Genomic DNA, 18006 nt, shown 5'->3' with positions numbered 1-18006 from the left:
TTTCCTTTCCACTCACAGAGTACCCTTTAATATTTCTTGTAAGCCTGGTTTTAGTGGTGATGAATTCCTTTGTTTCTTTGGGAAACTTCAACTCACCTTCTATTCTGAATGATAGCCTTACTACATAAAGTATCCTTGGTTGCAGATATTTTTCTTTTAGCATATCATGCTACTATATCATGCCACTGTCTTCTGGCCTGCAAAGTTTCTGTTAAAAAATCAGCTGATAGACTTATGGGAATTCCCTTGTATGTAACTGTTTTCTATTATTGCTTTTATAATTCTCTTTTATACTACCTTTTGCCATTTTAGTTACTTTGTGTGTTTGTGTAGACTTCCTTGGGCTGATTTTGTTGGGGGCTCTCTGCCTCCTGGTTCTGGATTTCTGTTTCCTTCCCAAAATTCAGAAACTTTTTTGCCATTATTTTTTCAAATATTTCAAAATTTTCTGCCCCCTTTTCTTTGTGTTCTCCTTCTGGGATCCCTACACTGCAAATGTTATTACACTTCATGCTGTTGCCCATTTCCCCTAATCTATTCTTTTTTTTTTTTTTTTTCCTTTCTTTCTTTTTTCTTTCTCCTCTTCAGCTTAATTGCTTCCATTATTTTGTCCTCCAGGTCACTGATCCATTCTTCTGCTTCTTTTAGTCTAGTATTTATTCCCTCTAGAGTAATGTTAATTTCAGTTATTGAGTTCTTCATCTCTGCTTTGTTTGTTATATTTTCTATTTGTTTAGAGTCTCACTGATGTCCTCTACTCAAATCCCAGTGTTATTTCTTCTCTCCATTTTGCTTACTTTTTTTGCTGGGACGTTGTCTTGTTCTTTCATTTGGGACATATTCCTTTATCTCCTCACTTTGCCTAACTCTTTGTCTTTTTCTGTGTTAGAAAAGTCAGCTACAGCTCCTGCTCTTGAAAGTAGTGGCCTTAAGAAGAAGAGGTCCTGGGGCACCTGGGTGGCTCAGTGAGTTAAAGCCTCTGCCTTTGGTTCAGGTCATGATCTCAGGGTCCTGGGATAGAGCCCCACATCAGGCTCTCTGCTCAGCAGGGAGCCTGCTTTCTCCTCTCTCTCTCTCTGCCTGCCTCTCTGCCTACTTGTGATCTCTGTCTGTCAAATAAATAAAATCTTAAAAAGAAAAAGAAGAAGAAGAGTCCTGTGGTGCCCTGCAGTGCAGTGTTTCTGGTTCACTGGAACCTGGTACTTCAGGGGTATCTCCTATATGTGTTCCATCTACCCTACTGTTGTGGCTCAGCCACATTTGCCTTCAGTGTAGTTGTCTGCAGTGGCTCTCTTTGGCTCATGTGGGTAAGGTTTGGCCCCTGTGTTGTTCCTGACCAACTTTGGGCTGCTTTGGGCTTGAGTTAGGTCAGAGCAGGTGTTTGCCAGGGCTGCAGTAGCAACAAATGTAGGATGTTCTCCCTGTGTTGTTCCCTGAGAAGCTTTTGTTGGTGGATGGGGCATGCAGCCAAAGCAAATATCTGCAACCAGCCCACTGCTGGAGCTGCAGCTGAACCAGTATGTATGGGTTTTTTGTCCTCTTCCTGGGGCAGGAGTCACTTTGGGGGTGGTGCTGACCCCTTTTGGGGATGCTTGCCCCCTGCCATGCTTGTGGTGCTGCTTTGGAGGGACTCTTAATGAGGGCATGTGGTGGGGGGTGGGGATGGTCTACAGGAAAACGTGTTGGGACATGGTGATAGCAAGGTTTGCACTAGTCCTCTGTGGGAGGGGGCTGGGACAGCTCCTGTCACCATGACCAGATTGGAGAGTGAGGGCCACAGGAGAACCTATCATTTGTTTTTCATGCTCTCAGTTCTTCAGGGGAAACTGCTCTATGTATAGGTGTAGATTCAGTGTGTTTGTGAAAGGGTCTTCTTGTGCTGTCATCTTGGACCATCTCTTGAAGGTTTCAATTTTAAATACAAAGCTCATGGAGGCCTCATTGAGAAAGTAACACTATGCAAAGACTTGAAGGAGAGGGAATTAGCTAAGAACTAAGAACTTGGAGAGGCCTGTCTCCAAAGGAATAACTAAAGCAGTGCCTAGTGTGTTAAAAGGGCAACAGGGAAGTTGGGTGTGTCTGAAGTTGAGAGAGCAGAAGAAAGTAGGAGAGGAGATCATGGAGATGCTGGGGAACCAGACAACTTAGAGACCCTTAGCTCCGTATCTCTACTCCCAGGACAGCAAGGGGATCTTTATAGAAGAGAAACACTGGGAGAGGAGACAGGATTCAATCTGTACAGAAGAATTTTTTTTTTTTTTTTTTTTTTTTTTTTTGTAGACCAGGGACTGACTGTATTTTCTTAAGACCAATACAAGGTATTGCAAGGCTCCACATTCACATAAGAACCTATAAAAATTGACAACTATGTGCCTATTCTCCTGTGTTTTGGGGTAGGTGGAGAAAATGCTGCTCTTTTAAGAATGTGTTTGAAGAAAACTCCTCATAGTTGAGGGCCTGGCTCTCCTTCCTCATTTTGAATGGGCTTTGGTCAGAGAGCTCTTTCGAGCTTGACTTTCCAAAAATGACCACCTCGGAGAAATCAATTGCAAACTCAAGGACAAAGAAGAAATATGGAGCCTTAGCTGTCTTCAGCAGAGAACACAGGAGTGGATAAGCTTCTCTGGCTCAGTCATTGTTGAAAAATTAATCGTTTTTACTGCAGCTAAGCGTTTCAAGGTGATTTGATGAAACTTTATTTATGTGTCAAATATTTCCTGTGTACTTAATGTGGTTATTTCTGAGCTGGTGTCTCTATGGATGGTATTTTTGGGATCACCTACATTTAATATTCTTTCTAATATTAAAATCTTCAGAAGCACAAAGATTGGTCTCACTCAAAAAACTGGTCTCCTATTTCTATGGTGTATTTCTCTTTTTAATAGTAAGGGAATTTCTTTCTATGCAGAGCACAAAAAAACTGGGAGTCAGAAAGCCTGGGTCCTAAGAAAGATTGCCAGATTAGAACAGTTGACTTCAGAAATCCTGTCATTTTTAAAAAATATATTCAGTAAGTCTAAATTTGAGGGAATTGTATAATTATAATAGCATTCATTCATTCTTTCTTTCAATTATTGCACAATTTATCTAAGTTAAGTCCTACATATATACATATAGAGTAGTCACAGGGTTCTAATTTCCATAGTTTAGCTCCCTTCCTAAGTGTCTGTCTAGACTCTCACGCTGTAAAATACTCTGAAGCTCAATGACCAAATGCAATAGCTCCCTGCACACATGGATCACAGATATTGATGATACTTTTTAAGAGGCAACACCAAACTACTTCCTGAAATTTATAGGGTTTATCACATGGAGCCCAGCATTATATCAGTGTTGTTTTTTTTTTTTTAAGATTTTATTTATTAATTTGACAGAGAGAAATCACAAGTAGACAGAGAGGCAGCCAGAGAGAGAGAGAGAGAGAAGCAGGCTCCCTGCTGAGCAGAGAGCCCGATGCGGGACTCGATCCCAGGACCCTGAGATCATGACCTGAGCCGAAGGCAGCGGCTTAACCCACTGAGCCACCCAGGTGCCCCTATATCAGTGTTTTAATACAAGTCTCCTATCTTCCTGATGGAGGGCAAAGAGCTATGTAACATGAAAACCAGAACGGATTTAGACTCAAAAAGTGAATTTTTTTTAAAGATTTTATTTATTTATTTGACAGACAGAGATCACAAGTAGGCAGAGAGGCAGGCTGAGAGAGGGGGAAGCAGGCTCCCTGCAGAGCAGAGAGCCCGATGTCGGGCTCGATCCCAGGACCCTGAGATCATGACCTGAGCCAAAGTCAGAGGCTTAACTCACTGAGCCACCCAGGCGCCCCAAAAAGTGAATTTTATGGTAGTGAGCATTGTCCAGGTGGCACTTCAATGAGAAGCTGAACCTTATTCTAGAACATGCTGATCCTGAGAGGTTGAAGAAATCCTTGGCTGATCCCCAAGGTGACTCTAGTGACGGACATGTCAACCCTTTCTCTTTTAACCCACACTGAAGCATCATTCTGTTTCACAGTTCTGAGCTGATCTTTTCAGCAATTTGCTACTTCAAGTCTACTTATCTGTCAGTCACTCTTAAATTCATTTTACACAGCTGACTGTGGTGTTATCACAGCCTTCCTTATACTAATGCATTTAGTAGTTGTGTGGATTTGAAAGGCTGCCAACACAGAGGAACAGCTGAAAATGCTACTCCCCAGCCAGACTGTCCTTTTCTTGATCATCTTGTAACTGCCATTTGCAATTTTTTATACCTGGATTCTTTGCTGGTCTGATTGAAGTCATTGGTTTTCAATAATATATGTCTCCTAATGGATTTTTTTTTCTTCCAGTAATGTTGTATTTTCCAACACATATTAAGTAAGGGTCTGTACCTTTGCAACTACTCCTGTAAACAGCTTATACTCTATTGGTTGGTTAGAAGGCAATGAAGAAAAAAACATAATAAAAATAGGGAAAATGCAGATTTAACTGGGAGGCAATTGGCATAGTAAGAAGATACATGTGAATTCAAATTCCCGTCCTGCCGTGTACTAACTGTTGATCTTGGATAAGTTACTGAATTTCTCTGAACTTCATTTCCTTTATCTGTAATTTGGACACAAGACATACCTGCTTTGCATAGTTATAAGATTAAGAAATCATACATAGGAGAAGCTCTTGGAATAAGGTAGTTACTGTGTTTAGTATTTTTAGTAATGTTAACTATTTTTTTTTTTTAAGATTTGATTTATTCATCTGAGAGAGAGACAGCACAAGAAGGGAGAGAAGCAAAAAGAGAGGGAGAAGCAGACTCCCCACTGAGCTGCAAGCCTGATGCAGATCTCCACCCCAGGACCCTGGGATCATGACCCAAGCTGAAGGCAGACATTTAACCGTCCGAGCTGCCCAAATGCCCCTGATGTTAACTATTTTTAATAATTTTAATAATTTTAATTTAACCTCTCAGGATCATTTCTATTTATAAGACAGAAATGCTAGAAATAATAGGAATTTGCAATTTCTAAGATTTTGGTTTGATTTCTAAGACTTAGCTCTTTGGAGTCAACAGGGATGCCGTGGCTACTTTTACCTGCGAGGGCCAGTGAGTGGGTAGGATGGCTGGTCCGGTGTCTCCCTCCTTGCCTCTGCTTTCCCCAACACACTTCTTGCCTCTCCTCTTGCAACATGAGCTCTGTGGGGAAAAAGAGCTCGGTGGGATGGTTCCTGTTGAAGTACTGTGTGCTGAGGGTACACCCCAGAAATAAAAATATTTTAAATATTTTAAGATTATGTCTACAGGTATAATTGAGAAATTAAAAAATATATATTTAAGGTGTACAACTTGAGGTTTCAATATACATATAAATTGTAAAATAATCACCACAGCCAAGCTAATTAACATACCCACTCTTTTTAACTTCAAGTAGGTTGATCCTGATTCTCCCTGTACAACTATTTGCTATAACAAAGGATCCTAATTAACTGATTAGAATTTCTAAAACCCAATTCACCAACAGTTCAACTGTTAGAGGGGAATGGATGGACCAGTACATTCAAGCAGCAACGGGTTTATTCATTACTCAGCTCAATTAGGCCCCTAGAATGTTCATGTTGGAAAGGAAGTTAATGATCAGCTAATTAATCCCTCTCAATCTAAAAATGAGTACACTGAGCCTTCGAGAAGTGAAATGGAACCTGGGTGAGGTCACACTGACAGTCGGCAACAAAGCCTGAGCAGAAGCTATTCTGGTCTTATATTTTATTACTAAAGAATGTAGTTGTTTTATTTATTTATTTTTTGTTTAGAGTCCCTTTTGTTGTTGTTGTTGTTGTTTTTTAAGGCACTTAATCAGACAGAAACCATCCCTTCTCAAACAACTATCTCTCATTCTTTGATCTTGGAAAAATTACTTACCTCCCTGGATTTGGAAACCACATCACAAAAGACTCTGAGGAGCACAGAAGCTATAATACAATCATGAAATGAAAAGCAGTTGCAACGTCTGTGACTCAGTGGCAGGGTTACCAGGAATAGGGGCCGGGGGCCCCTTGCAAGACTCAGTACATAATTTGTCACGAATAACTTTATACCCAAACTCAGAGAGTACCCTACCCCAAACAGTATTAATTTCAGGCCCCATGAAATCTGGGTTTGCAGCTCTCTATGGTATGGCGGAAATGCCTTGGAGCCCACCGGACTTGGGTTCAGTCCCTCTCTGTTACCTACTAGCTGGCCGAACTTGGAGAAGTTACTCCAGACCTTCGTATAGCTATTTCCTCATCAATAATCTGCATAACAAAGCCAATTTCCCTGAGTTGTTGAGAGGCTTCAGGAAGGTGAACTGGAGGTCTTTGGTTTAGTGCCTGGTACAAAGAAAGTCTGCAGTAATGTGTGTCTTGTATCACACAGGGAGGCTGTCTGATATGGCTCTAGGTGTTGGCTTTAGAACCAGACTTACCTTTCTTCAAGTTCCTGCCACATGTTTGACACTGACTGTGTGGCCTTGGGCTGCTTTGGCCTTCCAAGGCTTAGTTCTCTCATGTCTAACATGGGGTAATAAGAAACCCCAATCAACAACTGTTTAAGATTAAATGAGATGATGTAAAGTGCTTAGCAATGTGAGGGCTCTTTCTGTCAAGATTAAAAAAAAAAAAATTTAAAAGAGTTTAAAGCCCGATTTTCACACTTACTGTCTACAACCCAGAATAAAAATTGGATCTTACCTTGTTCCTTGGTGTACACATAAACATCATCACAGGACTACTGCGTGAATCACACCGGATCATGCATATGGCCAGCTTCATACAGTGTTCTAGAGCATTGGAAAATCGTGCTGGATCTGAATTCAGGTTTCCCAATCACACGCCTGACCAGTGCTGGCATTTTGGTAGGCCTCTTCCTCAAACCACCGCCCCACCACACACACTTTGATTCTCATTTCCTTTTTCAGAATCCCACAGAGTTTGGAGAGAGGAGAAAAAAAAAAGACTGAGGTATGTGAAAAATCTGAGTGTATGCACCCTTCCTCTGATCACTAGTCCTTTTGCCCTTGGTTACCTAACACACGTTAAGTGCTGCCGGAATTGTTCAGTACCAAACTGTTCATCTGGGTGAAGGTTAGACCAGAGGACTGCCTATACCATGTTGTAACGAAGCAGATTATGTGCCTGCTATTTTACCGAATATTCTGTCTAGACAATAGGCAGCTTCCTCTGTGATAAATTACAAGTCTTGGTTTCTCAAGCTGGTTTTCTACATGAGGGGTAAATACACTGTTGGAATGATTATTCCGTGGCTGCCCTTTCATCATTCTGTAGCAAATTCAAATAACAATAGCATAAGATTGTAACTTTTAATAACGTTCCCTGCCCTTCGATGAGTTATGGGCTAAATTATATGGGCTCAATAAACTTCAGCTAATGATGTTTTGTACGCTTATAACTCATGTAGGGGGAAGTTTTATGTATCTCTCTTAGCTTTTTCACCTGGGGATGCTCGATTAAAAACTGCATTCATTGGTTTGGCACAAGATCCACAGTGGCTGATAACCTAATGGGGTGAGTTTTTCTTCACTCTTCTTAGACTCCCAAACTCCTTGGCTGGGCTTGGTGAGCAAGGGCCAGGGAGGCAGATAAAAGGATTGTTGTTATTGGACCGTGCATTTTCCCCGTGGCAAAATATCATTTCGGCAACCACTGGGACATTTTGCAAATGTGTTTTTGACCATTTTTTATGCCTTGTCTTTTTCAGTGGAGAGCAGCCCCCCGCCCCTTTTTGTGGTGGTTTAGGTGTCAATTGATATACTGATGAAGTCAGTCATTCCATCCTAGTTATAATGCATTAAAATGTGTTTTATTATTCCCAAGAATACACATACCAAGCCCCAAACTCCAGGCAAATTGCTTCGGCTTGAAGATAACACTCAACTTGTAATCAAACTCCTTACACTCCAATTTTTAGCTCATGCAGATACACAATGGAAATTATCACTTGAAAGCCATTTGTTTACATCGGTTAGGCCAAGTCACAGCTGTCTTGAAACTCAGCACCCCAGAAAGCATTCCATGGTTCTAGGCCGGGACATTCCGGCCCTGAGGGGGAATGTTCTAGTACCACCCACTGTGGCAAATGATACACACTCAACCTGCCCCTTAATATCCTGGTGAGAGTCAGAGGAGTTGCTAGCTAGGATTGCTTAATGGCTTTGACAATAAATGTGTGCCTCAAAACTGAGGTACATCTGAGTTCCCTGTAAGCGAATCTCCACTATACAGGGCCCCATATGGGTGAGCCAGAAGCATGTTCTCACTTATAAAGAATGGATAACCCTTTTATCTTAAATTGATCGTATGATCTTCCTATCACAACCTAAATGGACCTCACTAGGCAACATCTTCTGTTATCAAATAGGCTTCCAGGAAAAAAGACCTAAGATCACTTACTAAGAAGACGAAGATCACTTACTGTCCGTGCAAATCCTCATTTTTGACAGAAGTCTTCCAGTGTGAATTGGCTCACACTCACCATCTCTGTAATTTAACTCGGAAGATTCACCCAGGAGGTATATTGCTTAAAACTAAATAGACCATCGGTGCATGGGTGATTGAAAATAGGAATATGAAATTTTTACATGTTAAAATCATTGTATATAGGACTTTTTTTTTTTTGAGGGAATCCTTGGGTCTTCCCCTAAAAATTGCTACTTTACCCTATTCAGACATGAAGAGGAGGTGGGCTTCTACCATGTTTACTTTGCCAGCACATAAATATGGAACACATAGGGAACTTTACCAGAGTACTTTTTTGTTTTTGTTAGAAAAATTTTCATCACACATGATTTACAGGTGTCTCTGAAAGTTTTTATTTCTTTTTCTTAGGTAGGCTCCAAACCCAGCATGGAGTCCAGCCTGGGGCTTGAACTCATGACCCTGAGATCAAGACCAGAGGTGAGATCAAGAGTTGGATGCTTAACCAATGGAGCCCCACAGGCACCCCTCTAAAAGTTGTTTTAGATACAGAAAACCATTTTGTTCACATAAGGACAATACATGGGAATTATAATGAGGTAAAAGGGAATTTGCTTCTATTTTTTACAACTTTAAAAACTATCCATGATAGAAGTGCCTGGGATGCAGAACAGGTTTTGTATGTATTTAGACAGAGAGAGGTTATTTAAATGGAGAGGTTGTGAACCCATCTGTTTGTTAAGGCATAGGAATCTGTCCAAATAATACCGAAAATGTGTTCAGTGATGTTTAGGTCCTCGCCAGTGAATCACAACACTGCATTGTTGTGTGTCCTCATTAATCTAAAGCTTGGTTAAGAGAAATGGTCACGTAGGATTGCCTAAAGAATAGGTTGTACACTCACACCTTTACGTTTTTTGATTACCGAACTGCTTGGACTACGCTCTCAACTTCTTAAGGATGGTACTTCCTATCACAGGACCTACCTCTGGGCATCTGCTAAATGTACTAGAGAAGGTAAGTGTGTTCAAAACTTACTATGTGTGTATTGTAGGACTGATTGGATAGTTTTGAAGGTTCTGAATACTAAGTTTCATTTCCTAGAGAAATTTCATTCCAGGCTTTAGTACTAGGGAAAAATGTATTTCTCCTAATTTTAAAAAGAAAAATGTTTGAGAGAAGGCTGTGTCTGCTCAGACAGCTCTTTGCGATGAGCCCTAGCTTTGCAATTCTGCAGGACCTCAAGGCTAACTTCTGTGTACAGATTTGACCCTGGTGTTCATATTGTTAGCCAGTTCTTACAGTCCCTTCATTTTAAGACAATCTTTGTCTTAGTATTTAAGGAAGTTTATATACATTCCTATGCAATCAGTAAAGATACAGGACTAGGAACATACATTATTCTATGATACTTATTACTATGTTGCAATACAAGGCTTCTCCAGTTGTTCATGTATGTTTTACTTTCCCAGTAGATGATGAGGGCCTTTTCTCATCTTGGTTTTGTCCACAAGGTATACAGTGTTAAGAAGATGCTCAGGCTATTAGAACCCAGACCTTGGGAGTCCGGCTCTGGCAAAGTCACCAGCACTCCAAGCCTCTGGGCTAAAAAGAAGCCACGGTAAGGAATTATTTTTCTCTTGTTCCCTATAGCCCTATTGTCTGAGTTCAAACACAGTCTACACGAAGTGTGAATATTTGTCAAACCTGATCCTCTGACTGAATGGTCGCCTTGTTCCCTTGAGGGCACTTTTCACTGTTAGTTCTTAGGAGGAGTGGAAGTGCCAACCAGCCCCACCGCCATGCTGGTAATACCTGAAGGAGGAAGGAAACAAGGGGACACAATCGCTTTGTGCAATACACTTTTATTTTCCTTTTACCTTTGCAGTCATCTTTGAGTAATCATTGTGTAAACAATAGAATGGAATGAAATTACATTAAATTGTATGCAAATGGCTCTAGAACACCTTTACAATTATGACAAGGCAATTATAAATAACTTTTTCTTTCCTTAGTAATATATATTTGCTTTTTAAAGTACATTAAAGAGCTGCCGTATCTAGGGTTAGCTAGGAAAGAGCAATGGTACCGTCCTGGGAGCCCACCTCCCTGAAAGTTTAGACTCCAATTTTGAAAATCCTAAGGTTTACTATTCCGTAATACACAGTCAAGCAGAGGGCTACTTGGGTTGAAAAGGATTTATTCTTGAAACTTAACAGCATTTTACCTTTTTAGTCATTGCACAAAACCCTTTCTATTTTTTACTCCACCTGGGTATTCTGCAGAATTTCAAGTAAAACTCAGATTCTGGTAGCTTCAAGTTTATCACCTTTGGAACAACAAATCCTATCATTTAAGGAGAAGTCAAATCAGAGATGGGTACATAATGAGCAGTCTAATAGAATGGCAACATTTTATATAGCATTCTATACGTTCCAATGAAGCAAAACTTACATATGCCACTTGATGTAGAGGAAATTTTAGATCTGAGACTATTCCAAAGTAAAGCAGCCTCAGGCACATTCTTAATATGAAAGTTTGCAAGGCACCCTCTCCCAAGAGACAATCAGATTGTGGATTGGTTTTTCTGCAAACAAACCAAAAGAATAAGCATCCTAGTTCCTAATTCAGTCATTTCAAAAATCAAAAGTTATAAATACTCCAAAGATAGACCTGAAATTTTCTGTTTAAATAACAAGAGATTAACTGCAAGAAGCATATAATCAAAAACTTTTCTTCTTATAGCTAAGGTGTGTAATGCATAAATATATGAAAAATAAAATTCACAGTCAGTTTTAAAACTAGAATTCAAGTTTGGCTAATAAATCTTAATTTTATAAGTATATTAATTTCTAAATACAACATAAAAGAGGCAGTATTGTCAGATGTACAATTAAAGTAGAACAGAAAGAACAATGAGAGAAGAAATAGGCTTCTGAGAGAAAAAATTCCTTTTGTTGCCAATAAATAGGACCACCTGAGTGTATTTCAGATTCTTTTCACTTAAGGGATATCCAAATTGATTGCTAAGAATATTAAATAGCTTTTGGAAAAATTAGCAACTGTCGTGCAGCTGTGGCATTTGCTTGTTCTCATACTGTGGATTGCTAGAGAATAAAGCAGAACTCGGAGTGTTGTAAGTTTAAAAAAATTCTTTTTTATCCCATTTCATTGAAGCCAGACTCTTCACAATCTTCTGATTTTGTGGGGACTGGGAGTGAGGGGGTGGGAGACAGGGTGGGGGAGAGGAGATTGAGGGGAGTGTTGTGAGGTGAGGGGCATGACAGATCAGGGAGATGTCAAGGGACATACATCAGCTGACACTCAGCTGAGCAAACCCGATCAGCTTCACTTCATCAGGAATCTCCGACCCATCGCAGCCTGAAGCCTGAAAAGGGAAAAAGCCAAGTTTCAGTGCCGGTTGATCCAAGCAAAGGCACAGTCTCTATGGGGCCAGTGTCCCATGTCTTCCAGGATAGAGAATCATCCTCTTGAAGGACTACTGTAACAAATCTGGTCACTATGTATCAAGTACAGAAAATGGGGGGTGGGAGGATTTGTTCCCGTTAAAACACCAGAGTCTCCAGACTCGGAGCTTTGAAACTGTCAGTGACTGCCAAGAAAGTGATTTTAAATATACTTTCAAATTAGAGCTCCTTAATCATTTTAAAGGATTATGATAAAATCCTTGGAATAAATTTAGCCAAAAAAGTGAAAGACTCATACTCTGAAAATAAGACACTAATGAAAGGAGCTGAAGACACAAATGGAAAGACAGACCATGCTCAGCTCATGGGCTGGAAGAATTATTAAGATATCCATATTACCCAGTGCAATCCTTATCAAAATATCAATAGTATTTTTCACAGAACTAGAACAAATAATCAGAGTTTGTATGGAACCATATAAGACTCTAAATAGCCAAAGCAATCTTGAGAAAGAAGAACAAAGCAGGGAGATATCACAATCCCAGATTTCAAGTTATACTACAAAGCTCCAGTAACCAAAATAGTACGGTACTGGCACAAAAACACAGATCAATGGAACATGAAAGAGAGCCCAGAAACACACCCGTACCTATATGGTCAACTAATCTACAAAAAAGGAGGCAAGATATACAATGAGGAAAAGACAATCTCTTCAATAAATGGTGCTGGGAAAACTGGACAGCTACATGCAAAGAATGAAACTAGACCACTTTCTTATAACATACACAAAAAATAAACTCCAGGTGAATTGAAGACCTAAACCCACCAAAATCCTACAAAAAACAAAACACAACAAACAAACAAAAAACCATCGGCATTAATCTCTTATACCTCAGCCTTAGCAACAATTTTCTGGACCTGTCTCCTCAGGTAAGGGAGACAAGCTAACAAACTACTGGAACTACACCAAAATAAAAAACTTCTGCACAGCAAAAGCAACCATCAACAAAATGAAAAAGGCAACCTACTAAATGGGAGAAGATATTTGCAAATTCTATATCTAATAAGGGGTCAGTAATCCAAAATATTCCTACAACTCAGTAACAAAACCTCCACAAAACCCAATAAAAAAATGGGCAGAGGACCCGGACAGACATTTTTCCAAAGAAGACAGACAGCCAACATACACATGTAAAGATGTTCAACATCACTAATCATCAGGGAACTGTAACTCAAAACCAAATAAGATATCACCTCACACCTGTCAGAAGGGCTAGTATCAGGAGACAAGAAACATGAAGAGGTATCTTTTGTGCACTGTTGGCTGGGAGTGCGAGTTGGTACAACCACTGTGGAAAAGAGTATGGTAGGTTCTGCAAAAAGCTAAAAATAGAAATACTGTATGATCCAGTAGTTCTACTATTAGGTATTTACCCAAGGAAAATGAAAACACTACTTTGAAAGGATATATGCACCCCTGTGTTGATTGCAGTAGCATTTACAGTAGCCAGAATATCCAATCTAAGGGTTCATCTACAGATAAATGGATAAAGATGTAGAATATACATATATACAATTCAATATTACTCATCCATAAAAAGGAGTAAGATCTTGCCATTTCCAACAAGGATGGACCTAAACAATATACGCTAAGTGAGATAAGTTAGCCAGAGAAGGACAAATATTGTACTTCAGTTACATATGGAATCTAAAACACAAAACAAATGAACAACAATGAAACCAGATTCTAAATACAGAGAACAAACAGGTGGTTGCCAGAAAGGAGTGGTGGCGCGGGGGTGGGGAGTGGGGGAAAAAGGGTGAAATATGTGAAGCGAATTAAGATGTACAGATTTTCAGTTGTTAAAATACGAAAATGAGCAAAAGCGATTTAACTGGTCACCGAGGGTAATACGGTTTTTACCAAAAGGCGTCCTCTATAAAACTGGTCAGAAAAAAAGTGTTTACCAAGTAGTAGCAGGGCTCATAACAAACAACTTATTTTTCCAGAACAATTTTGTTTATAATATTTTAGGACATTTATTGCCTAGAATTGTCCCAACTTATATTGTGTCAAATACTTTGATTTTTTTTTTCTTCAAAATTAAAAGGAACTGGAAACAAGTCATTGCTCATCAAACCTTCACTTGTCCTCATTCAAAATTTTTTATTTTTTTTCAACTCCCCTTCTCTCTCTCTCTCTCTCTCTCATACACACACACGCACACACAGTATGCATATCACCATTCCAGGCCACCTCTTCAGAGTGCATAAACCAGAATCTGACATTATGTAAGTACAAGTGGGGAGAAAAAGTTTTGATAAATGACTGGGAATAGGCAATTAATCACCAAAGGACCATACAAACCTTTTCTTGGCCTAATTCCTGCTAAATTATTGTCAAAACAATTAGTTTCCCATGTTAAAAAAAAACAAAACAAAACAAAAAAAAAAACAACCTTCCAATCATCACAATGAACCTGCTTTGCACTGCTCCAAAAACCAGTGCATAAACTCAGTCCTTTGTCACCCCCAACAATTTCCCTTACAATAAACTGCTAATTAGAATACAGAACTTGAGTATTTTTAAGTAATTATCTTTAAAATAATGGTGTCAGTACTTAAGCTTATATAAGAAAATCAATAGCCTAAAGGGTAGAAATATAAGTGGGCATTTAAAAAGTTTCCTTTGTGCCTGCCCATTGATTTCTTTAGTTAAAGTTGACAAGATATTCAGTAAAGGGCAATTTTCACTGTTTGTGTTGTCAGGGGTAGTAAGATCAGAATCACCACCCAGCCCCTCACCCCCAATTATTTTCTTGTTCCACACCAGTTTGTATATCTCCTTAAACCTTCCTTTCTTCTTCACGCCTGCTAACATCATTTACTCAATGCAGTGAATGGGGGCAGACACAATGTGTGTAATTAATAGGCAAATGACAAACACCACAGGAGCAAGGATAGCTGCTGACAGTGACAAGCAGGGACTAGCCACTGGGAAGTACATCAGTGCATGTCAAAGATACACCAGAAATTTGGCAATGGGAATTAGCAGGATGTTGAAATGAGAGGAAATAAAGTATCCAATAGTGGTTAAAAGAAAAATCTTAAATCCTTTTTGCAAAGAGTAATAGAAGTTGAGAATTTACAATGCAAGTGGGTGATCAAACCAGTGATTATTGTGGGTACATCACACAGGGAGTCCATCTCTCACCCTCTGTTCCAGAGCCTCCTGTGGCTACACTGGAACACTCAGTTTCCTGGCAGAGTCACAGGCCAGGTTGTCTGGCTTTTATTCAGGTACTCAGCTCTTCTTCCCCACTACCCTGCTAACTCTCTCTTAACCAAGGCTGAGTTCTTGTCTTGCTCACTGTGGCCAAAACACTGAGGGCAATATGAAAATGATCCTGGGTTCTAGAGCAAAGAGATTAGACACCCTTAAAGCAGTAGTTCTCAAACTTCTCAGTCTCAAGTACCCTTTATATTCTTAAAAATTATCAAGGACTTCAAAAGCTTATGCTTTTTTAAAAAATCACTTCCCATGATCAAGTGGGATTTATTTCTGGGATGCAAGGGTGGTTCAATGTTCCTAAATCAATCAGTGTGATCGATCACATCAATAAGAGAAAAGAACCATATGGTCATGTCAACAGACACAGAAAGAGCATTTGACAAAGTACAACATCCATTTATGATGAAAGACCTCAACAAAGGGAACATACCTCAACATAATAAAGGCCATCTGTGAAAAATCAACAGCTTAACATCCTTAATGGGGAAAAAATAGAGGTTTTTCCCCTAAGGTCAGGAACAAGACAAGGATGTCCAGTCTCACCATTTTTATTCAACATAATACTACAAGTCCTACCCAGAGCTGTCAGACAACAAAAAAAGGTATAAAAGGCATCCAAATCGATAGAGAAGGAAAACTTTCATTATTTGCAGATGACTTGCTACTTTATATAGAAAACCCAAGGATTCCACCAAAAAAACTGCTAGAACTGATAAATTCAGTCACAGGAGACAAAAGGTTCAGAAATCTGTGGCATTTCTATACACCAATAATGAATCCTTAGAAAGAGAAATTGACATAACAGTTCCATTTTGACTGCATCAAAAATAATAAGATAACCTAGGAATTAAATACTGATGAAAGAAACTGGAGACAACACAAAGAAAGGAAAAGACATGCCATGCTTATGGAATTACAGATAAATTAAAATGTCTGTACACTTAATGTAATCTATACATTTAATGCAAACCCTATCAAAATGCCACCAGCGCTTTACACAGAACTAGAACAAAAAACCCCTAAAATTTGTGTGGAACCACAGAAGATACTGAATAACCAAAGCAATCTTGAAAAAGCAAAGCTAGAAGCATCGCAGTTGTGGGCTTTAAATTACAAAGCTGTGACAATCAAAACAGTATGGTACTGGCTTAAAAAAACAGATATGGAGGGTTGCCTAAGTAGCTTGGTCAGTTAAACATCTCTTGGTTTTCGCTTAGGTCAAGATCTTACAGTTGTGGAATTGAGCCCCGAGCCAGGCTCTGCCCTCAGTGTGGAGTCTGCTTGAGATTCTCTCTCCCTCTCAAATAAAATCTTTAAAAAGAAAAAAAAAAAATAGACCTGTGGATCAATGGAATAGAATAGAAAACCCAGAAATAAACCCACAAGTATGTGGTCAATTCATCTTCGACAAAGCAGGAAAAAATATTCAATGGGAAAAAGTCTCTTCAATAAATGGTGTTGAGAAAACTGGACAGCCACTTGTAAAAGAAAGAAAATGAACCACTTTCTTACACCATATAGAAAAATTTGAAATGGATTAAATACCTAAATGTGAGACCTGAAACCATAAAGATCCTAGAAGAGAACACAGGCAGTAACCTTTTTGACATCTCATCTGTCTCCTGAGAAATAAAAGCAAAAACAATCAACAAAACTAAAAAGGCAACTTACTGAATGGGGATATTTGCAAATGATACATTCAATAAAGGGTTGGTATAAATATATAAAAAAAAAACTTATGAAACAACATGCAAAAAAATAATCCAATTAAAAAATGGGCAGAAGACATGAACAGCCATTTCTCCAAAGAAGACCTAAAGATGGCCACAAGACACGTGAAAAGGTCTTCGTCACTTACCATCAGGGAAATGCAAATCAAAACTACAATGAGATTTCACCTCATACCTGTCAGAATGGCTAAAATCAACAACACAAGAAATAACATGTGTCGGTGAGGATGTAGAGAAAGGAGAGTACTTGTGCGCTGTTGGTGGGAATGCAAACTGGTGCAGCCACAGTGGAAAACAGTACAGGGTTCTTCAAAAAGTTAGAACCACCCCCACGATTCAGCAATTACACAGTGGGTATTTCCCAAAAAAATACAAAAACACGAAATCAAAAGGTTACATGCACCCCTATGTTTATAGCACCATTATTCATAATAGCCAAGATATGGAAGCAGTCCAAGTATCCTCTGATAGATGAATGCATAAAGAAGATGTGGTATGTGTGTGTGTGTGTATGTGTGTGTGTGTGTATATATATATATATACTATTATTCATATATATATGAATAATACTCCATTATATTATATATATATTATATTATATATATAATGGAGTATTATTCAGCCATAAAAAGAATGAAATCTTGCCATTTGCAAGGACATAGATGGAGCTAGAGAGTATTCTGCTGAGTAAAATGAGTCAGACAAGAAACAAAACCCAGGGGGAAAAAAGAGACAAATCAAGAAACAGACCCCTAATTTTGGAGAACAAAGTGATTACCAGAGAGGAAGTGGGTTGGGAGGATAGGTGACACAGGTGATGGGGATTAAGGAGGGCAGTTGCTGCGATGGGCATCGGGTGATGTATTTAACTACTGAGTCACTGAACTGCACACCTGAAACTAATATAACACTGTGTTAAATATACTGGAACTAAAACTTAAAAAGCTTAGGTTTTTGTAGGTTATATTTATTGTATTGACTATTTCAAAGATTAAAACTGAAAATTTTTAAACATTTTAAACATGATTTTAATATCAAAGTATTAAAGTAAAAACAAACATGCTTATGTAGATTGCATTTATTATACTGACGATCTCAGAAATTAAAACTGA

General features: G+C 39.0%; 1 protein-coding gene across 2 annotated transcripts in view; it reads right to left on the bottom strand.

Annotated features, from left to right (window-relative positions):
- Window positions 1-11581: 11581 nt before the first annotated feature.
- The window catches only part of STK39 (serine/threonine kinase 39), a 297979-nt gene continuing 291554 nt past the window's right edge, over window positions 11582-18006 (bottom strand). For both annotated transcript variants that reach the window (XM_045066931.1, XM_045066932.1), the window contains one exon: window positions 11582-11832. In XM_045066931.1, the coding sequence (XP_044922866.1) occupies window positions 11758-11832 (75 nt within the window). In that variant the 3' untranslated portion in view covers window positions 11582-11757. The remainder of the gene's footprint in view (window positions 11833-18006) is intronic.

This window comes from Mustela putorius, unplaced genomic scaffold (assembly GCF_011764305.1).
Source record: "Mustela putorius furo isolate JIRA1106 unplaced genomic scaffold, ASM1176430v1.1 tig00003869_pilon_pilon_pilon, whole genome shotgun sequence".
NCBI classification, from domain to species: Eukaryota; Metazoa; Chordata; class Mammalia; order Carnivora; family Mustelidae; genus Mustela; species Mustela putorius.
The sequence above is the reverse complement of the archived record's forward strand: the minus strand, read 5'-3'. Positions and strand labels throughout refer to the sequence as shown.